Source organism: Terrapene carolina, unplaced genomic scaffold (genome assembly GCF_002925995.2).
Source record: "Terrapene carolina triunguis isolate 2854851 unplaced genomic scaffold, T_m_triunguis-2.0 Scaffold988, whole genome shotgun sequence".
NCBI lineage: Eukaryota > Metazoa > Chordata > Testudines > Emydidae > Terrapene > Terrapene triunguis.
In genome coordinates this window covers 72,192-95,231 of record NW_020665339.1, presented here as the reverse complement: position 1 = coordinate 95,231, position 23,040 = coordinate 72,192, and the positions used below count along the sequence as shown (strand labels likewise).

The 23,040-nt window shown below is 48.9% G+C and overlaps 1 protein-coding gene across 1 annotated transcript in view; it reads right to left on the bottom strand.

The window, feature by feature from the left end:
* PSD3 (pleckstrin and Sec7 domain containing 3) overlaps positions 1 to 23,040 on the bottom strand; it is a 147,549-nt gene that overhangs the window by 71,648 nt on the left and 52,861 nt on the right. The window contains exons 5-7 of the mRNA XM_026661268.2: positions 14,675 to 14,881; positions 14,476 to 14,556; positions 2,222 to 2,334 (exon numbers count right to left, since the gene is read on the bottom strand). Coding sequence (XP_026517053.2) covers positions 2,222 to 2,334; positions 14,476 to 14,556; positions 14,675 to 14,881 — 401 coding nt within the window. The remainder of the gene's footprint in view (positions 1 to 2,221; positions 2,335 to 14,475; positions 14,557 to 14,674; positions 14,882 to 23,040) is intronic.

Here is a 23,040-nt window from a genome sequence, read left to right as displayed (position 1 = left end):
AGAAGCTGCCTGTTGTGTAGTCAGTGTGGCAGGGATCCATGGGAAGAGGCTCTTGAGGTGACAGCACTGGATTAGAAGTCGGAAGAAATGGGTTCTCTTTCAGGCTTTGCCACTGGCTGATTATGTGGCATTGGGAAAGTCACGTAGGCCAACATTTGCAGAAGCAGCCACTGACTGTGTTCCTCATTTTCCTGAGGCCTCATTTTGAGACATCTGGAGCCAGCTTTCCAAAGTGCTGATGGCCCACTAATCCACCTGAAATTGATGGGAGTTGTGGGAGCTTAGGCCCTAGGCATCTCGCATTGGTCACTCCAAACTAGCAAACACTTGAAAATATCGATCTTCATCTCTCTGCGCCTCAGTACCCCCATCTGTAAAGTGGGGGTCATAGTATCACCTCACCGGGGATGGGTGAAGACACATTCATCCCTCTCTATGAAGCATTCAACTATTACACTGATGAGCACCATAAAAAAAAAACAGTGAGGAAATTAACCATTTCCTGTTCAGTGGGCGCTCTGGATGATGTGCAGTGAGTAAGGCATTGGGCCGTACGCACTGTCCATCCTGTGTACTGAACAGAAATAAATAGTATGTGATCGAATCTTGAAGCCAGTGGGACTAGGTATGTGCTAGGATCGTTGCGGGATCAGGCCCTAAGGCTATGTCTATGTCTTTCAGTGGGGTGTAGTGTACCTGTAGTTACGTACCCCAATGAGAAGCAGGCTGTGTCCACACTGATGTGGGTGTCCGTAAAAGGCTCTGGCAGAGGGGAGGCGATCCGGAAAGGGTTCAGCTGCTCCCCACTGCCAGAGCCTTTCACTGCAGCAAGGAAAGGCTCCAGCAGCAGGAGGCAGCAGGATCTACACTGCTAAAAACAGCGGTGTAGATGGTAAGTCATGGCTTGGGCCAATATAGATCGTGTAGGATACGTACTCAGTACACAACCACACCCTTCTTGTGCACCTTCACCCTACAGGCTTAATCCGTGCATCACATCTACACTGCTGTTTATACCCATGCTGGGGGGTTATGCATGTACGTACACTACCCGTAGCTGAAAGAATCCTGCTGTGTAGACACACCTTAAGAGAGTAAGTTCTTTGAGGCAGGAACCATTTTTCCTTAGGTGTTTGTACTGCAGAGTACAATCCAGAGTGGTGTATCTGGGTACTACAGTAGTATTAAATAAAACAACAGCAGCCACCATCACCAGCAATGGTAACTTCCATTCACCCAGGGTTTTGATTTGTGGTGTTCCGGTACTGGCATCACGCATCCTTCGGTGGACCCCTCCTGGGATGCAGCAGCTAACCACACTTCCCCGTAGAGGGCTGAGCCAAAAGACACAATCAAACCCTCAGATCTGGGTGAAGCTAAACATTTATTTTAGATTCAACAATTCACTTCCCAAGAGTGTCATGGAGAAACATATCAATTCAGTATGGAGTCAGCTACAGTAGATTTAATTCTAATCCTCTCTATACCCAATTCTTGACTCTGACTCCAAACAATGTCTTATTTCATCTGTGATGTGCACAGTTGGTTATTCATCTTCTTCTACCCCAATTTTAATGTATTAGTAGCTAAAATCATCTAGGTAGCTGGGATTAAGGGGGGCCTGAAATACATTTTTCCTCTTTCTTTCCCTACTATCTTTATTTTAGACTTAGGCATGATCTGAAGTAGTTGGAATTTTTAGGTCAAATTCTCTGTTGGTATAACTATCGAATTCAATGGAGTTATGTCAGCAGATAGTTTGTTCTCTTATTCGGGAATGTTTTCTTTCTTGGTTTTGTTTTTTCCTTTCCAAATTTTAAAAATTACTGAGAGTGCTGAAGAGGAAGTTGCCTACTAATTGATGTTAGCTGGCCTACATGCAATGAGGCCAGGGAGGACATGCCCAATTTTAAGCATGTACGTAGCCATGCTGAGGAACTACTCAAGTACTTAGGCATGTTTAAATACCGTGTTGAACAGAGGCCAATATGAATAAGGTTGCCCTGCCTCTGTCCATACCATTCTTCTGGCAAGGATAAATTAGAGGACTACCATTCTCACTGTTGTCAATCTCTCGCCTTCAACAAACAGTCCATTTTCATGCATATACTTGTTTTGCCTCAGGCAGGAGAATATTTCTAGCAGGAAACATACAGGCTATAGACAAAAGTGAAAGAACAAAGAGGAATGCCCATGACCTAGAAATCAGAAGCAAAATTACCTTGAGTAGAAACAGTGTTCGGGTTACACTGATAGTATCTGTTGGAGAAGTGGATTAATACTCTCTCTCTTTCCTGAGTTTCTCCAATAAGTGAAAAGGCTTTAAAGAAACTCCTAAAAGAAGTTTAAAGAAAGCTGAAATTAAAAACATAGATCTCTACTGGCTTGGCATTGCCCTTATAATATAGCACATTTCACAGTAAGGGATTGATGACTGCATATCAAAAACTTGTTTCCAAGAGTCTTCTAATGGAAGAAAGCCCAACTAGATAATTATTCCCTATGTATTTAACCTGAAAGGGGCAAGCAAGTTATTGATGGTCTGAGCAGTAGGATAAATGTACTGATACAAAATTGTATTATTTTAAATATTTTCCTCTTGTATTTTGAGGCTTTTTGGACAGAGAATATGCAAGGGATAAAAAAAGAAGAGCACAGCTGGGACCACTACCTATTTGGGCTTTGACGGAAGACTGGTGCAGGCCTGTTATTGTGGATGGTGCAATTTTTAAATGCATTTTCTGTTGTTCTTTAAATGATCACTTTGGTCCCTATCCTGCAGAACCTTAATGCACATGCCTATGTTACTACCATGAGTGGTGCCATTGATTTCAGTGGGACTATTCACAGCAGTAAAGTTAAGCATGTGCCTAGGTGTCTGCAGGATTGAGGCCTGGATTAAATAGCTTCAGAGACAATGCTGTTTATGGTTAGCCATCTCTCTAGCATCTATCACCACAGTACCCCAGGCCTCCCACATGTTAAGGGCCAGACTGTACCCTGAGGATCCCCAGTATGGGGGTGGTGTGGGGCCACCCCACCCTATGGGGAGCTCCAGGGAAGGGAGGAAGGAAAGCGAGGCTCCTTCACCCAAGTGCATCAAGAGCAGGAACCATCTGGCCCTAACGAATCTGACCTCACCACAGCCCTGTAAGCTGAGGCACAGGGAGACTGTAACTTGCCCACGGTTACAGGAAAGTTTGTGCAGAGCCACAAGTACACCCCCCCCCAACTCTTCCACTCCCCACCCCCACGCCTTCTGAGTCTCAGAGACGTTTCCTAACCATAAAAGAGCATCCTTCCTCCCGGCAGCATTGCCAACTCCCCCAGTGAAATCTGGTGCTCTTCGTAAACTCCCAAATCCTGCAGTCAGGTGACCGCATGGGAGTCTCCACTTTCTTTTTTTTTTTTTAAAGGGTGTTTCCAGCCCTTATGGTTGCAGAGAAAAACTTTAAAACGTAAATCTTGAAGTCTCAACACAAGAAGGCAAATACAACGTACACCAGATGTGCTATTTCTGAAACTCTCGGGATGTTTGGGGGCCTGACTCATGATTTTTGAGCCCTTGTGGTCGGCAAAACTGTAAAGTAAATGCTCCTTTTGTTTACACTACATGATGGAGGAAGTCCACAGCGGTGTAGCTGAATAATCTCATATTTTATATATAGAGAGAGAGTGAGTTGATGCTGGCTGCCTAGGAGATCTCTGCACCACCAGACCTTATATCTGTGTGCGCGCAGGCACGCGCTAGAACTGTTGTTAATTTTATGTACGTATTTTTAAACAATCTACTTCATAGTTAAACATAACTGTGCCATGCTCTAGTCTCTCCCCAGTTCATATCGCTGCCCTCCATTTTGCAAACAGAGAAGACATGTTCTCTGCCCCAACAACTCTACAATCTAACAAACAAGACAAAAGGCAAGGGAAGCCACAGGACCACAGAAATTAATATTCAGTACAAAATATACCCTCCATTATTTTATCCAAAGAATACTGCAATGTTGAGTGGGCCAGGGCCAAATGCGGTAGGGGTTAGATTATTGCCAATATACACGACCCTACATTGTGGGTGATATGAAGCTGCTTCACCCCATTAAGAGCCCTGGGGTGGACTGCGTCTCAGGGTTCCATAATGCATAATCATGGGGAGAACACCCCCCTGAAACATGCACTGAAAGGTACTGGATTTCACCATTTAAAATATAAAGTATATTTGGAATCACACTGCATGGCTTATCAAACTGAAACATGCAGCGATTATTCCACATCATGGGGCTCGATCCTGCATGGAGCTGAGCAATCTAGCAAAGTGTTTAAGCACATGCATAATTTAAGCACATGACTAGTACCATAGTTTTCAAAGTGTTAAATACGTGCTTAAGTGCATTGTTGGAGCAGGTCACAGTACTCCACACCTTCCAGGACTGAGCTCCTGGAAACTACACTTGCAAAAAGTTCTTTTTTTGGGGGGAGCAAAGGCCAGTTATAAACTAATCTTCATAGTTTTGTATCAATGGAAAAAATCTCTCTCCTTTAAAGTTATTACTATTTAGCTGTCAGAACATTTATATCAGTGCTAGCAGACTGTTGCCACACAGACGGGATGTTTCCACTCCTAAAAATAACAAATATAAATATTAAAGGGAGAGGCCCAATTCTGATTTTTTTTTAAAACCAGGAAGTTAAAATGCTACGGCCAGAGTTTCAGAAGAGTACGAGCACCCAGCAGCTCCCATTGGTCTAGACGTTCTTAGGTGCTTACAAGATTTCAGAAGAGCTCAGTACCTCGCGTGTGCAGTGCAACTGGAGAGCCAGAATTCCAAACCTGGCTAGCCAAAAAGGCTTGGTGCATATCATGATTCTGCTGTCAAATTCCCTCATTCTTCTGATTTATAGCACTTCTGCACTGGCTCAATCATGTCTTTCCTATTAACTTTTAACGCACCACAGCTAGGCCACAGTGCTATTATTTGTTCCCCTTGATCACCAGAACAGGCAAGAAGATTACCAACTGTGACAGTCTATACCTCTATGTTCACCCCTTTTACAAGACTATATTAAATTTTGTACAAAGTATGCCTTGTGAGGGATCATTTGAAAAAGGACAGTTACCTGTTCCGTAACTGGTGTTCTTCGAGATGTGTTGCTCCTGTCTATTCCACAGTAGGTGTGCGTGCTCGCCACGTGCACCGGAAGTTTTTCCCTTAGCAGCATCCGTAGTGGGGGAGCACCCGCTGCGACCCTGGAGTGGTGCCTGTATATCGTGCTATATGGGGAGCTACGGGCTCCCCCCACCCTCAGTTCCTTCTTGCCGGACAACTCCGACAGAGGGGAAGGAGGGCGGGGTGTGGAATAGACAGGAGCAACACATCTCGAAGAACGCCAGTTACGGAACAGGTAACTGTCCTTTCTTCTTCGAGTGATTGCTCCTGTGTATTCCACAGTAGGTGACTCCAAGCAATATCTGCTGGAGGTGGGTAGGAGTTCACGAAGGTTCAGGACGAAGTACCGCCCGGCCGAACCCGGCGTCATCCCTAGACTGGGAGACGATCGCGTAATGCGAAGTAAATGTGTGAACCGAGGCCCACGTGGCCGCCCTACAAATGTCCTGAGAGGATTTCTGGAATGGCTTAGTCCGATCCAGATAAAAAGCCAACGCCCTACGCACATGGAGCGTGTGGAGGCGGCGTTCCTCGCTAGAGGAGTGGGGCTTGGGACAGAGCACGGGGAGGAAGATGCTCTGCTCCACATGAAAGGCGGAGACCACCTTTGGGAGGAATGTCGGGTGTGGGTGGAGCTGGACTTTATCCCTATGGAAAACCGTATAGGGGGGTTCTGAGGTTAAGGCCCTGAGCTCCAAGACACATCAGGCCGACGTGATCGCCACTAGGAAGGCCACCTTCCACGAGAGGTGTGATCAGGAACATGTGGCCAGGGGTTCAAAGGGGGGCCCCGTGAGCTGGGACAAGACCAGGTTGAGGTCCCATTGCAGCACGGGGGGGCCTAGCATACGGGAACGAACGGTCAAGGCCCTTCAGGAAACGGGAGATCATCGAGTGGGAGAATACCGAGCGGTCTTGCACCGGCGGGTGAAAGGCCGATATGGCCGCCAGGTGCACCCTGACCGAGGCAGGTGCCAGTCCCTGAGCGATAAGAGGTAGTCCAGGATAAACTGGAGAGGTGCAGCAGAAGGGGACACTCCCTGCTCACTCGCCCACCTGGCGAACCTGGACCACTTCGCCACGTACGTCCGACGCGTGGACGGCTTCCTGCTTTCCAGGAGGACTCGCCTTACCTGCTCCGAACACCGATTCTCCTCCTCATTCAGCCACGGAGCAGCCACGCTGTCAGGTGAAGCGCGGCCAGATTGGGATGGAGGAGGCGCCCCCCGTCCTGGGAGAGGAGGTCCGGGCGGAGCGGCAGCGCCCTCGGGGGGGGCCGCTAAGAGACGTAGGAGGGGCCCGTACCAGTGCTGGCGGGCCCACGCTGGGGCTATGAGAATGACTCTCGCCCTCTCCGCTTTCACCTTCTGAAGGACCTTGGCGATGAGGGTAATGGGGGAAAGGCATAGAGGAGCTGGCCTGACCAGCTCAGGAAGAACACGTCGGAGATCGCGCCTTCCCCCACCCCTCCCCTGGAGCAGAACTGGGGGCAACGCCGGTTCTGACGATTTGCAAACAGGTCGATTTGGGGAGACTCTTGGAAGAGCCGGTGAGCGACCTCCGAGTGGAGCGACCACTCGTACTGGGGGGAGAAGACCCTGCTGAGGCGGTCCGCCTGCGTATTGCGGACGCCCAGGAGGTCAGCCGCCATCAGGGAGATATCGTGGGCTATGCAGAACTCCCATAGGTTTAGGGCTTCTCGGCAGAGGGCTAGGGAACGAGTCCCACCTTGCCTGTTGATATAGTACATGGCGGCGGTGTTGTCCGTGAGGACTCTGACCACCTTACCGCGGAGGTGCGTGAGAAACGCCACGCACGCCAACCGAACAGCCCTGAGCTCCTTGACGTTTATGTGAAGGGGCAAGTCCGGGGCCGACCACATTCCCTGGGTTTGCATGTCCCCCATGTGGGCTCCCCAGCCCAGGTCCGAAGCGTCGGACATCAGGTCTATGGACGGGTTGGCCTCCCTGAAGGGAATCCCTTGCAACATATTGCTCGGGCAGGACCACCATAGGAGGGAAGCGAGTATCGGGGACAGGACCGTGAGAACCTTGTCCAGACCGTCCCGAGCCTGAGAGAACTGGGAGGCCAGCCATAATTGGAGGAGCCTCATATGGAGCCTGGCATGGCGGACCACGTAAGTGCACACCGCCATGTGTCCCAGAATCTGAAGACACGCCCTTGCCGTGGTCACCGGGAAGGATGAGACCTCTTAGGGTCTCGAACCTGTCCAGGGGGAGAGAGGCTGTGGCCCTGGAGGAGTCCAGCAGGGCCCCAATGAACTCTATGTGCTGAACGGGCACTAATGTCGATTTGGTCTCGTTCACGACCAGGCCTAGATCGGCGCATGTCGAGAGGAGCAGCTCTATATGGGACTCCACCTCGAAACGAGACTCCCCCTTGAGGAGCCAGTCGTCCAGGTAAGGGAAGATTTGTACACCCTCCAGCCTGAGGTAGGCTGCTACCACCGACATACATTTCGTGAAAACCCTGGGAGCCGTGGATAGGCCAAAGGGGAGGACCGTGAATTGGTAATGGTCCATCCCCACCATGAATCGGAGGAAGCGTCTGTGTCCCTCGAAAATATGGACATGAAAGTACGCGTCCTGGAGATCCAGGGCCACATACCAGTCCCCCGGGTCCAGGGAGGGGATAATAGAGGCCAGGGACACCATGCGGAACTTGGAACGGGTTAGAAACCTGTTCAGGTCGCGCAGGTCCAGAATAGGCCTGAGGCCCCCTTTCGCCTTCGGGATCAGGAAGTACCGGGAGTAGAACCCTTTGCCCTGGAACTGAACCAGTACCCTTTCCACCGCCTCTAGGTGGAGCAAACGGTCCACCTCCTGACGCAGGAGGCGGACATGTTCCGGGTCTCCCGGGGCCATCGTGGATGGGGGGTGATTTGGCGGGGGTGAGGTGAACTGCAACACGTAGCCCTTGGAGATAGTACTGAGGACCCATTGGTCCAAAGTTATGCAGGACCACGCCCTGAGGAAGGCAGACAATCGGTTGCAGAACACAAACTTTATTAATCGGGGGGGTCTCCCTGGCAACAGGCCCGGTGCCTCCCTGCAGATAGTCAAAACCGCCTCTTCCCTTGCCTCTTGCCCTTAGAGGGACCGGGCTGCGGGGCAGAGCGGGACTGCCTCTGAGGCCTGGTCCATACTAACCCCCCACTTCGAACTAAGGTACGCAAATTCAGCTACGTTATTAACGTAGCTGAATTTGAAGTACCTTAGATCGAACTTACCCCGGGTCCAGACGCGGCAGGCAGGCTCCCCCGTCGATGCGGCGTACTCCTTGCCGAGCTGGAGTACCGGCGTCGACGGCGAGCACTTCCGGGATCGATCCCAGAAGATCGATTGCTTACGGCCGGACCAGGAAGTAAGTGTAGACCTGCCCTGAGACTGACGCTTCTGGTCTCTGGGCCTTTTGTACGGGGGCTCATATCTGCTCCTCGCAGGTTGAGCTGCCGGAACAGATTTGACCTTGTCCTTAGCCGGGGGACATAGAGGCCCAAGGTCTGCAAGGTGGTTCGGGAATCCTTCATCCCATGCAGCATGACGTCCATCAGGTCCGCGAAGAGCGCCTTGCCATCGAACGGGAGGTCCTGCATCAGCGATTGTGCCTCCGTCGATAGCCCGGACAACAAGAACCACAACGCCCTGTGCATGGTGATCGCGGAAGCCATCGAGCGGGCCACCGTGTCCACCGCATTGGACGTCGCTTGTAGGGCCACTTTTGCCGCCGACCCCTCTTCCACCAGGGCCTTGAAGACCTTTCTGTCCCGGTCCGGGAGGAGAGGCTCAAATTTAGGCAGGGACTCCCACAGGTTGAAGTCGTACCTGCTCAGTAAGGTCTGGTGGTTGGCCACGCGAAGCTGGAAGCTAGCCTACGAATAAAATTTTCTGCCAAAGGAGTCCAGTCTCCTGGCGTCTTTATTTTTTGGGGTGGGCGTGGGCTGGCCTGATGCTCTCTGTGGTTTACCTATTCCACGACGAGCGAGTTGGGTGCCGGGTGTGAATACAGGTATTCATGGTCCTTCGCCGGCACAAAGTATTTTCTCTCGGCCTTTTTCGAGATTGGGGCCAAGGAGGCGGGGGTTTGCCACAGGGAGTTTGAAATGTTGGCAATACCCTGGTGCAAAGGCAGGGCCACGCAACCCAGTGCCGAGGGAGACAGGACGGTAAAGAGGGACTCGGACGGACCCTCCATCTCCTCGGCCTTCAGCTGTAGGTTGAAGCCACCCACTTTAGCAGGTCCTGGTGCGCCTTGAAGTCCTCCTGCGGGACCGAAGGTGAAGGCGAAGGCGCCGCTATGGTGTCGTCCGTTACCGGGGAGATGGCCCATACGGAGCCGGGCACTTCGGTCGGTGCCAGGGCGTCGATACCGAGATCAGAGTCCCGGCGCGTGTCTGCCGACTCGTGGCCCGCCAATTTGTCTCTTGGGCGGCCGGAGGAGGCCGATGGAGCCCGGGACACTCCGGCGACCGAACGGGCCTCCACTTGGGCTGGCACCGATGGCCACGGTGCCCATTGGCACCACTGTCCTTGCCACGGAGTCCCTTGCCATTGGTTTGGCTGAGCACAGAATGGCAATATGTGCTCCGGCGGGATGGCACGTGCCGAGGGTGGGTGGACGCGTGCCGCAGCCGAGGTCGCCAAAGAACATTCGGTGCCGCGGGAGCAGCAGGAGCGGCGTCTGTAGCGTCGTCTCCCTCGGGACCGGGATCTTGACGACGACGAACAGTACCCACGCGACGAACTGCTTCGGTACGCGTGGGGGCGACGCGAAGCCCAGTGCCTTGACGCCGAGGTACCCCAAGGGGAGTCTCCAGCGTGGCGCCTCGACGAGCAGGAGCTGGAATGGGAGCGGCGACGTCTGTCCCGTCGAGAGCGGCTCCGGTACCCACGTCTAGCAGATGAGCGTTCCCGGTACCTCCCTCGGTGCCTCCGCTCGCTGGCAGGGGGCATGGAGGGTTCCCGCAACTCCCGTCCCGACGGCGGCCCTGACGGTCTGGACGACGTCGAGGGTGGCCGGGAGCTTTCCGAAGAGCGGCCACTGCGGTGCGGGGATCGATCTTCAGAGCCGGAACTGTGGCTGCTCGGAGAGGTCTGGTGGGCACCCAAAGGGGGCTTGCCCCGCGACCTAGGCCCCATACCCGATTGCGAGCTCGGGACAGGCAGGGACATAATGTCCTTCGCCGCCTGCACCACCTCTGGTGTTGACAGCATCCGTACCGGTGGGGATGCCTGGGTCAATGGTACTGGGCTGCTCCGCTCCACACGAGTCGGAGCCTTAGAGCCCGGGGGGGATCGAGGGCTGCCCAGAGCGGGACCAGCCTCCCCCTTGTCCTTATCGCGGCGGCATTGCGAGGCCGAGCCATTCCCTTGCTTTTTGGAGGGAGAACGGCACCGACTGGTCGAAGGGGCCTCGCTACGTATCGACGACGCGGCGGCCGGTGCTGAGTCCGATCTGCGCACCAGCGTCTGAGTCAGTGCCGACTCCATCAGGAGAGCTCGAAGTCTGAAGTCTCTCTCCTTCTTGATTCTTTGCTTGAACGACCTACAGATCTTGCAACGGTCGCTTATGTGAGTCTCACCCAGGCAGTGAAGACAGTCAGCGTGAGGGTTGCTCCTGGGCATAGAGCGGCGACAGGAGTCGCACAACTTGAAGCCTGGGGCACGGGGCATGCCCCGAGCCCGCTCTAGCGACTGAAGATCAATGTACAATGCTACCACTAAGGTCGAGAAGAAGGGCTACAGCAGAGCTGGAGAACAAAAGTTCCGACTACCTTCACTGGCGGCAAGAAGGAACGGAGGGTGGGGGGAGCCTGTAGCTCCCCTTATAGCGCGATATACAGGCACCACTCCAGGGGTCGCAGCGGTGCTCCCCCAGTACAGGTACTGCTAAGGGAAAAACTTCCGGCACCGGTGCACGTGGCGAGCACGCACACCTACTGTGGAATACACACGAGCAATCACTCGAAGAAGAACTCATAATTTGCTGATCATTATTGTCCTGGTGAAATATGTGTGGTAGCATTGTATGCAAAGTTATAAATGTCTACTGTATAACATTCCTGAGACATCTTTTAAGTTTAGAAAAGCAGAAACAAACCAGTTCCTCAGAGATAAAAGGCAAGCTGGTGTCAACCAGGTGTTAATTAAATCAAATGGACCTGCACCTGGTTAAGTGGCCATTCTTTTGGCAGGAAAAGGGGTATGAACAAGAAATCTACATCTTGGCAAAGAAACAGCTGGAGGTTCCCGTCCCCACAGACTTTCTGTCTCCTGACCCCCAGCTGGAGATAATTCTCAAAGAAGAGGAAAAGGTGCAAGAATGGAGAAAAGAGGCCCCAAATTTCTCCTTTCATCTCTACTCACGGCATTGACAACACTTGAAGGACGAAGGACGGATCACTGGACTGGGGAGGGATCCTGGCAGAACGGAATTCAGCCAGTAAGACTGCTAAAACATGGTGAGAGAGACCTTTGCTTTGAATTCACTCTAACTTGTTAAGTTAGGTATTAGTAGTGTTTATTTTTATTTTCTTGTAACCAACTCTGACTTTTATGCCTCATTACTTGTAACCATTGAAAATTTATCTTTTTGTAGTTAATAAACTTGTTTTATTGTTAATCTAAGCCAGTGTATGCTTGGACTGAAGTGTTTGGGAAACTCCATGTGAGATAACAGGATTTGTGCATATCATTTTCTATTAATAAAATGACAGACTTTATATGAGCTTGTGTTGTCCAGGAGGGAGCTGGGCAGTACAAGACGCACATTTCTGAGGAAAGTCTGGGACTGGGAATTGGTTGGTGTTGCCGTGCAGTGTAATTCAAGAGTGGCTGCCAGTACCACTCATACGGTATAGCTGGGAGTAATTTACATGCTGGAGGGTGGGTGAGAGCAGACCAGGAGTGGTTGCTCTCACAGCAAAGCAGTGTAAAATGCACCCCAAGTTGGAGAATGGATGGGACACAGCTGTTCAGCAGTCCAGATTGCACCCTGGGTAATGTCACATCAAGAATTTTAACAATTCAACAGAAGTGTTTCCCTCCAGGGAATGTCACCAATTTCTAGTTTCTTTAGTAATATTATGGTAATATTAGGGCTGTCAAGCGATTACAAAAATTAATCGTGATTAATCGCGCTGTTAAACAACAATAGAATACCATTTATTTTAAATATTTTTGGATGTTTTCTACATTTTCAAATATATTGATTTCAATTACAACACAGAATACAAAGTGTACAGTGCTCACTTTATATTTATTTTTTAGTACAAATATTTGCACTGTAAAAAAACCAAAAAAATATTTTTCAATTCACCTAATACAAGTACTGTAGTGCAAGCTCTTTATCATGAAAGTTGACTTACAAATGTAGAATTATGTTTAAAAAAACTGCATTCAAAAATAAAAATGTAAAACTTTAGAGCCTACAAGTCCACTCAGTCCTACTCCTTGGTCAGACAATCACTCAGACAAACAAGGTTGGTTACAATTTGAGGAGATAATGCTGCCCGCTTCTTGTTTACAATGTCACCTGAAAGTGAGAACAGACGTTCACATGGCACTGTTGTAGCTGGTGTTGCAAGATATTTACATGCCAGATGTGCTAAAGATTCATATGTCCCTTCATGCTTCAATCACCATTCCAGAGGATATGCCTCCATGCTGATGATGGGTTCTACGCTCCAAAGCAGTGCAGACTGACATGTTCATTTTTATCATCTGAGTCAGATGCCACCAGCAGAAGCTTGATTTTCTTTTTTGGTGGTTTGGGTTCTGTAGTTTCCACATCAGAGTGTTGCTCTTTAAGACTTCTGAAGGCATGCTCCACACCTTGTCCCTCTCAGATTTTGGACGGCACTTCGGATTCTTAAACCTTGGGTCAAGTGCTGTAGCTATTTTTAGAAATCTCACATCAGTACCTTCTTTGCTTTTTGTCAAATCTGCTGTGAAAGTGTTCTTAAAATGAACAACATGTGCTGGGTGATCATCCAAGACTGCTATAACAACATGAAATATATGGCAAAATGCGGGTAAAACAGAGCAGGAGACATACAATTCTCCCCCCAAGGAGGACAGTCACAAATTTAATTGACTCATTTTTTTAACGCGCATCATCAGCATGGAAGCATGTCCTCTGGAACGGTGGCTGAAGCATGAAGGGGCATACGAATGTTTAGCATATCTGGCATGTAAATACCTTGCAAAGCCGGCTACAAAAGTGCCATGCGAACACCTGTTCTCGCTTTCAGGTGACATTGTAAATAAGAAGCAAGCAGCAGTATCTCCCGTTAATGTAAACAAACTTTTTGTCTTAGCGATTGGCAGAATAAGTAGGACTGAGTGAACATGTAGGCTCTAAAGTTTTATACTGTTTTGTTTTTGAGTGCAGTTATGTAACAAAAAACAAATCTGCATTTGGAAGTTACACTTCAGTACTTGCATGAGGCGAACTGAAAAATACTATTTCTTTTGTTCATCATTTTACAGTGCATGTATTTGTAATAAAAAATAATAATAGAAAGTGAACACTGTGCACTTTCTATTCTGTGTTGTAATTGAAATCAATATTGAAAATGTAGAAAATCATCCAAAAATATTTAATAAATTTTAATTGGTATTCTATTGTTATAAGTGCGATTAATCACAATTAATTTTTTTGAGTTAATCGCATGAGTTAACTGCAATTAATTGACAGCCCTAGATAATATTATTTACCCCTTCATATAACACAAAAACTAGGATCATCCAATGAAATTATTAGACAGCAGGTTTAATACAAACAAGAGGAAGTACTTTTTCACACAGCACACAATTAACCTGCGGAACTCATTGCCATGGGATGTTGTGATGGCCAAAAGAATAAATGGGTTCAAAAAAGAACTAGGTAAATTTATGGCTGTTAGCCAAGATAGTCAGAGATGCAACTCCAGCTGCAGGTGTCCCTAAACCTCTGACTGCCAGAAGCCAGGAGGGGAAGACAGAGGTGGATCACTCCAACTGCCCTGTTCTGTACACTCCATCTGAAGCTCTGGTAGTGTTGGAGACAAGACTTGTCTGCTACTTGTCTGGTACTGTCGGAGACAGGATACCGGGTTAGATGGACCATTGGTCTGACCCGGGATGGCAGTTCTTATGTTCTTATGTTTTTATACACTCGAACTGCAAACTGAAAGAATGGGAATTAACCTCCCCTTGGACTCCATCTTCAATTCCTTAGATTCTCTAGGGATAATTATATCTATTGAGACAACGTGAAAAGAATATGAGGTTTGGACATGAGCACATACCTGAGGGAGTGATCCAGCGTCATACCCGTGAAATCAAAAAACTTCAGGTATTCCTCAGCCACAAGTTTGCTGAACTCATTGCTTAAAAAAAAAAACCAAAAAGTTTATTATTAAAAATCAAACTTCAAGCTGCTCTTATTATTGTACAGAATCGACCATACGAATGACAGTTCATGAAAAGCCCTGTGTCAACACATACTTTTTACCCAGGTGCTTTGCCACATCAGAGCGCTTGAATCGGTCCAGTTGGTAGAGGCGCTTAGCCAGCCTCCTGGCGGCTTCCAAATTGCTGTCGGTGCCGTTGCTGAGATCTTTACTACGGTTTTCAGTGCCATCTTTCTCCAGGAGCTGATTGCTACCCATGGCAGCGGTGGAGTCGAACAGCAAGTTTTTCAGTCCAGCATTGCTATGTGATGAAAGGAATGTGAAGGGGAGAAAAAAAGAATAAAGACCTCATGAACATTTTCAAGAAAGATTTATTTTCCAACTGGCAGGAAGGTGATTAATTGGCAAGATTGCAAGATACGATAAACTCCACTCAACTAAAGAACTGTTGAGAACTGACATATTTGTTTAGTAAAATCCTGTGTTTTGTGGTTTGTACTGACTTTTCATAACACGTGTAACTGTGCATAGCAGGGGCTTGACATGTTGTGCTCGAACTGATGCATCAAAAAGAGTTGCCAAAATGAGCTACTTGTAAATTGTGGACCATTATCTCAGAGTAACTCATCTGCAATCCTATGGTGAGCAAATTGGGATTTACAATGGCTCACTCAAGTTATCTACTCCATCTTCCCAGGCTGCCCTATGTACCAGACCTTGGTTCTGCTCCCAGACCCAGACTGGCCTCCCAGTGCGCAGGAGCTCCTGCAGATCTCAGCAGAGTTCATACCAGCCTCATTGCCCCTGCTGCGCTAGCAAGGGCTACAGCAGGTCCTGTGAATTTTAAAAGGTGCAGAGGGAGGCAAAAGTGGGAAGGGGAGCAGGAATCAAGATAAGGGGTCTGAGGTGCAGAGGAAGCCGCACTGAAGTGGGGAGCTGACTCACAAAGGCTGGCTGGAGACTGCAAGAAGCAGGGACCATGTGGAGCATCTACATTCTACAGCTTTCCCTGCTCCTGGTACTTTGTGGCTCCGGGGCTCTACACCACTGGGTCCAAGCACCTTGTGAAGCTTAGGGGATCCACTGGTTATGAAGCCCCTGCCTATCCTGAATCTCCCCTCAGACATGCAGCCAACAGCCTGTTAGCTAATATGTATATTTATACGTACTGCACACCATACTAATACGTATTGCGCGTTATATTCTATCTAAATGTTAGCACAAAGCTTTACAGTTGAATGATAGCATGCGTGAACAAGAGTAAGCATACTAAGTATCCCATAATGCTTTGCAAAGCTGAAGTCAACTTTGGCACTAGCAAATACAAAATTAGTCAAAATCAAAGTACATTTGTTCTGGGTCCTAGTACAAGTACCATTCCACCCAACTGGTTTGGAATGTAGTATGCAAAACAGAGCAAAGAAAAGTACAGCCCAGAACAAGAAGTTAAGGAACTGTTACAACCAGTGGGCTGGATTTAGTGACATATAAAGAGCTGTGTAACTTGTAAAGTCATACTACAAATCGCTGAAATGCAGATCTTCGAAGCATACCTTTGGTGTAAGGGGAACACGCTGTGAGACAAGAATTGCTTCCTGGAAGAAGGGTTCGTATGTCCCCTTTTCATACTGTATTGCTTTGTCTTTAGACAATGAATTTGGCTACATTCAGTTATTTGGTCTCTTGAACATTTTTTTTTAAGACCGAACCGTGATTGTAGTCAAACAATTAGCTGCACTTTTCAGTCAACAAGCCCAGAACTCAGAGATGGCTTTTCCCTTGTGTCAAAACTCCTGTGCTTTAGCAGAGAGAGCCCCAATGTGACTGGCCACCACAGGCTCGTCAGACTGGGACAGCCAGAGGGAAATCCGATCAGATCCACATGGAGACCAAGTGCATGGGGCTGAGGGTCTGTACAAACAGCCTGCCCAGCCAGTGGGTCTGTTGCCGGTAGTCTGGATGCAGGATGGTAGGTGTTGGATACAGGGCTAGTTCCCCCCACACCGCCCCCAAAGTCCCACTTTCCCCATCACGTCCCTGAAAAGGCCTGCAATTCTCACACATGATCCCTCCACTGCCCCCTTGCCTCTCCCTATAGTCCCCCAGAGATCTGAATTCCTCCCCCTCAAACCGTCTCTCATCCTCCCCACATCCCGCACAGCTGACTCCCCTCACGGGTCTCCTCCCCACCATGTCCAAGCCCCACAAAGCTCCAGTTCCTCACACACAGCTCAGAGACACTCCCAACTCGAGGGAACCAGCCTCAGCTCTGATTCCCCACAGCAACCCTGCCCTCAAAAGACCCCTTTCCACCTGCTCTGAACTCGCCAGCTCCCTACCCCAACACTGCTCCACTTCCCCCACAACTGGGATTCTTCCCACTGCTCCCCAATACCCACCGAGCCCGCCCCAACATTCCCACCATCGTTAGCACAACTCCAGTTGCCCCTACGGCTCCCCTGGCATCTGCACGGCTCCAGATAGTGCTCCCAAGCTCCCCAGGTGCATAGGTCCCTGCAGAAATACCTCCCCTCCTGTGCCACATGTGCCCTACAAAGATCCGGCTCCTCCCACCACGGCACAGCTCCATTAACCTCACACATCCTTCCCACTAATTTCACCCCTTCCTCCCCAGCAGCTACACCCCCAGCATTGCCCCCCCATGCAGTCGTCGTCCCCACCCCGCCAGAGGTCTCACCCCCCCTTCCCCAATACCCACAGCTCCTTTCACTCTGCCCCACAATCCCATGGGCCACCCAAACAACATTAGGAGACCGGACCCTTGATGTCTCCTGGGGGAGGGCCAGGCGGCAATTTCTCACCCTTCCCTCCCACTGTCCTGTGGAGGGCTGGCAGGTACGCCTCCCCCAAATTTTGCTCGCCGGGGAATCAAGAGGAGGGGGCTCGCTGTTCGTCTCCGTCTCAAGGCCAGGAACCAAAATCTCCTCCATGGCCTTCTTCCCCGTCGAAATCCTGGACTCTGGACCAGCACTGGGCTGGCGGGTTCTATGGACAATCCAGGCCCATTGATGGCCTGGAATCCTCAGTGCCAGAACCCTGATCAGTACGGGCCAGAGCTCAGCCAGGGGATGTACCCGCCAGGCTCAGGTCCCACCGGGGGGAGAGGGCAGCGGTCCCTTCCCACAAGATTTCCTGTCCTTGGATTGGGGGCATAGGGACCCTGTGAGGATGGGGGGCAGGCCAGCTGCCACCCCCAGGAGATTCCAAGTTTGAGTGTGACTGGGGACTCCTTTAGTGGAGAAGTGGGGGAGAACTCCTGGGGGTGTGTGTGGGGGGGGAGACATATAAAAGCAGGCAAGATGAGCTGTGGAGGTAAGAGTATGGGGAAGGGGAGGCAGGGTAACTGCAGGGTGGGGACAACAGATCTGCAGAAGGAGGCTGGAGAAATGGAGGGCAGGGTGTGCTAAATGAGAGAACACAGGAAGGAGAAGGGAGAAAAAATGGGAACCCGGGGGCACCAGGGGCCATGCAGTTGCCCACACTGCTATCCCCTATGCACGGGGTGGGGGCCCACCCTGGCAGGAGTTCCTGCATGCTAGCGCTCCTGAGCGAAACAGGACTGGCACCTCTACACTATGACAGGGCCCTTACATAGCTGTGCCCTGCCTCAGGACCAGGGGCGCACTGAAATGTACGATGGAAGCAGGTGTGTACAAGGGAGCTGACATATGAAAGACTAGATAGGGTTGGTGGGGAGCTGAGAGTCTGTACTCTGATGCCTCACCATGATCTCTCGACACTTCCATACAACTCCCAGTCCAGATACCTGCCCTGGGGGGGTGTCTTTCAAACACCCAGGCACCAGCGCTCAGACTCTCCTTCATTTCCTCCCCAAAGCCTCTTTGACCCATGCCTCCCACAATTCCTAGTTAACAAACCTACAAAACTTCCCCACAAAAAATTAGACTGAGATTCCATTTAGAAAGGGGTAACCAATGACAGATGTTATAGGCATGTTACAGACAGGGGTCCCTTCCAGCCCGATAGTTCTAGGATTCTGGGAGGGGTGGGTGGGTGGCATAGATGGCTGTAAACACTATAGCAGAAGGTGTTATAGCAGCCTAGAACACACAGTTATAAACCACTAACTGATCTGTTGGACTCTATAACAACACAGCAGCTGTTTAATAAAAATGTCTGATAATCATTCATTAACTCTTTATAAATGGATCCTTAATATAAAGTGTGACCCAAAAAACTTTGCTAAGCTGGATTCCCCACCACACAAATCACCACCTGCTTTCTGCCGTGGAAGCACGCACATCAGAAGAAGGGGTGAGAACTGCAGCTTTCTTCCCATGTTACAGCATCCATTGCATTCAAAGCAAGAAAGGGGTTTTTTTTATCAACTCCATCTGTACTCACTTCCTTCCAGCTCTGTTACAGAAGAATCACTTAAACACATATTTTGTGAGTGACATTTTCAGTAATCCTCTCAAACTGAGGGCAGGTCTACACTACCCGCCTGAATCGGCGGGTAGAAATCGATCTCTCGGGGATCGAATTATCACATCTCGTCGGGACGCGACAATTGATCCCCGAATCGACGCTTCTACTCCACCAGCGGAGGTAGGAGTAAGTGCCGTCGACGGGGGAGCCGCGGCGGTCGATTTGCCGCCATCCTCACAGCGGGGTAAGTCGGCTCCGATACGTTGAATTCAGCTACGCTATTCGCGTAGCTGAATTTGCGTATCTTAAATCGATCCCCCCGCCCCCGTAGTGAGGATGTAGCCTCAGATTTTCAAAGCAGCTAAGGGAACTGAACACCCAATTGCCGTTGCAGTTACTGGGAATTTATTTATTTGGATTTAAATAATAAAGAGACACCTATAAAAGGCTCCAGATGCCTGAATGCACAATTAATACTGCAACGTAGTCCCAACGGCACTGAAACAATGGCTCCTGCAGGAACTCCACCTGACAGCCACTTGCAATACAAAAACACTCCTTTCTATTCCATCATTGTGGGAAGTAGACCCTCAGCCCTCCCCAAAAGCCTTATCCATCTTCTGCAGTGTGCCTTTCAGGTTACCAAATCTGGGCTATTTCAGACTAAGTGCAGGGAGTAAATTCTAGAGCCCAGGGTGGATAAAAATCAATGATTTTTTTTTTTAAATAAAAGAAACAACCAGATTTTTTTAATTTAAATTGGATTTTTTTTTATAAAATGCTTTTTGAGGAAAAAACCTATCTAAAGATAGTTTGAATTAAGATACATTATAGCCTAAAGATATCTCATCATGGAATAGGGATTATAAATTCTAATTCTATAGTATGAGACAGTGTATTCATGTAATGTTTAAGAAAAGTTTTGTAAATGAGTTCCAATAGTTCATGGATTGGGGACCCAATCTTATGGGGTTCCAGGGGCTTCTGTATAGATTCTTTAGGTTAATCTTTCGATCTACTCAATGGGGCTCAGTGCTCAGTCTAGAACAGAGGTGGGCAAACTACGGCCCGTGGGCCACATCAGGCCCGCGGGACCGTCCTGCCCGGCCCCTGAGCTCCTGCCCCGGGAGCCTGCCCCCGGCCCCTCCCCTGCTGTTTCCCCTCCCCTGCAGCCTCAGCGTGCCCCGCCGCTGGCACAATGCTCTGGGGCTGCGAGCTCCTGCGGCAGCGCAGCTGCAGAGCCCGGCCTGACCCAGTGCTTTGTGCTGTGCAGCGCAGCTGTAGCGCTGCCAGCCACCAGTGCTCCAGGCAGCGTGGTAAGGGGGCATGGAGCAGGGAGGGTTGGATAGAGGGCAGGGGACTTTGGGGGTGGTGGTCAGGGGGCAGGGGGGTGGATAGGGGTCGGGGCGGTCAGAGGGCGGGGGACAGGAGGGTTGAATGGGGGCAGAGGTCCCGGGGGGCAGTCAGGAAGGAGAGGGAGGGTTGGATGGGGCGGCGGGGGCCAGTCAGGGGTGGGGGTTCTGGGGGCGGTCAGAGAACAGGGAGCGGGGGGCAGTCAGGGGCAGGAGTTCCAGGGGCGGTCAGGGAACAGGGAGTGGGGGGGGTGGATGGGGCAGGGGTCCCGGGGGGCCGTCAGGGAACAGGGTGGGTTGGATGGGACAGGAGTCCCGGGGGGGGGAGGGGCCTCAAGGGGCGGCCCTCCGTACAATTTCCGAAACCCGGCCAAAAAGTTTGCCCGCCCCTGGTCTAGAAGATACCATCAAAGATGCTTAGTTTTGCAGTTTTCAAACTGGATTTGTATTGTTAACAGCAAAAATGTTTTTAAACAAATAAATAATATATAGAGGTGAGAAATAACAGACCTCAGCCCTATTGGCCCTCTGCAAATGTGTACACAGAGTCGATCCCTTATCTCTCTCTAAAAGTGCAAAGTTTCAAAAAGTTCAATGAATAGAAGATTGTTGGGGGCGGAATAGATCTGGACAAGGAGAAAAAGTGTGGAGATAAATGTGAGAAGGAAGGGACAGGCAGTAGAAATAAAAGTGAAACTGTTTGAGCAGCATATTCCAGAAGTCTTGAGGTCTTTCTGAGTGTAGCCTTCATTGATTTGAGATCTACCATACCATTCTCTCACTAGAAGAGAAAACCTATAATGGCAGCAGGCCATAAAAGAGACCCAGTTTGGGAATATTTTAATGAAGTTCCTCTACCTTTGGGTAAGACAGGCATGCGTACAAAATGCAAACAGTGCAACAAAGAAATGCAAGGCCTGGTTTCCCGAATGAAACAACATCGTGAGAAGTGTTCCTTCTCAGGAGGAAGCTGCATTGAAGATGATGAAAGGAACATGTCTGAACATGCAGGATCTTCAGGTTGGTAAACTTTTTTATTCCACGCTTCTTTCTTAAGGACTGCCTGTCTTCCTTCTGGACTATTCTTGAATTCTCATGTTTGAGCAAAAAATATAGTTGTTACTCTACGGTACTAGCATTTTAGATGCAGTTGTGATAAAAAATAAACAGCTGAAATAGGCAGATCTTCCTTTTACAATTTCACCTTTAAAGTAGTACTGTCAGTGAATGCAATGAATAATACTAAATGAGCAGTACGGTACTAATAATTAAATAACTGCATTGACTTATTTTGTTTAGGAGAATCCAACCTCAACATACAGGATTCTGAAGACTATCCACCTTCAAGATCACCATAATTTTCTATAGTTTCAGAGTTATCTGCCAATGATAGTGTTTCAGTCGCATCATGTATGTCACATGACCACAGTATATCACCTGTAGCAAAAAGAAAAAAAAATCTCCATCATCCAGAAACAACCATAGATAAGAACCAGCAGATTACAAAAAGATGAAAAAATTGCCTGGTTTGTTTATGCAACAAACTCTCCTTTCCATATGATTGAGAACCCACACTTCATTAACATGGTTCAGTCATTAAGACCAGGATACAGTCCACCCAACAGAGCAGATGTCACAGGCAAATTGCTGGATAAAGTGTATGAAAGAAATTGAGCAGTGTGCAAAAGGTCTAGAGGGTAAAATTGTTAACCTGAGTCTTGATGGGTGAAGCAATGTCCACAATAGTCCTGTTGTATGTGCTTGTGTCACAACAGAAGAAGGGAATGTCTTCCTTACTGAAACAATTGATACATCAGGAAATGCACACACAGCAGAATACTTACAAGAAGTAGCAGTAAAAGCTATAACACACTGTGAACAAAAATTCAAATGTCTAGTACGCAGCTTGGTCACAGACAATGCTGCAAACGTATCCAAGAGGAGAAGAAATTATTTAGAAGAGAGTGAAGAGAGCCCCAAGCTAACATACGGTTGCAGTGCTCATTTGATTCACCTCCTAGCCAAAGACTTCAGTGTTCCAGAAATAAAGGCTAATGCTGTTGAAATTGCAAAATACTTCCGTAACAATCACTTTGCACCAGCTGCTCTGAAAAAAGTGGGAGGAACCAAGCTAACTCTCCCACAAGACGTGCCATGGAACTCAGTAGTGGATTGTATATCAACAACTGGCCTAATCTGATGACAGTTTGTGAACAAAATGGTGAAAAAGTAGATGGCTCTGTCACAGCCAAAGTTCTCAACATTGGGCTTCAGAGAAATGTTGAACACATGCTGAGTACCCTGAAGCCTATTTCTGTAGCCTTGAACAAAAAGCAGGGAAATAGCTGTTTTATTGCTGACGCTGTTGAAATCTGGAAGGAACTGAGTGAGATCTTAAAAAGAGAAATATAAAATGACAGAGTTAAATTCCAGCATTAAAAAAACAAATGGGACAAGCACTATCTCCAGCTCATTTTCTTGCAAATATTCTCAGTGCTCGGGACAAGGGTCAAGCCTTAACTGCTGAAGAAGAGAAGTTGGCTATGACATGGACATCCAGCAATCATCCCTCCATAATGCCAACTATAATAAACTTCAGAGCTTTTAACAGCAGTAGCTTTTTCTGTCGGTGTAGAAAGAATATTTTCTTACTTTGGACTAATTCATTCCAAATTAAAAAATTGTTTTGGACCTGAAA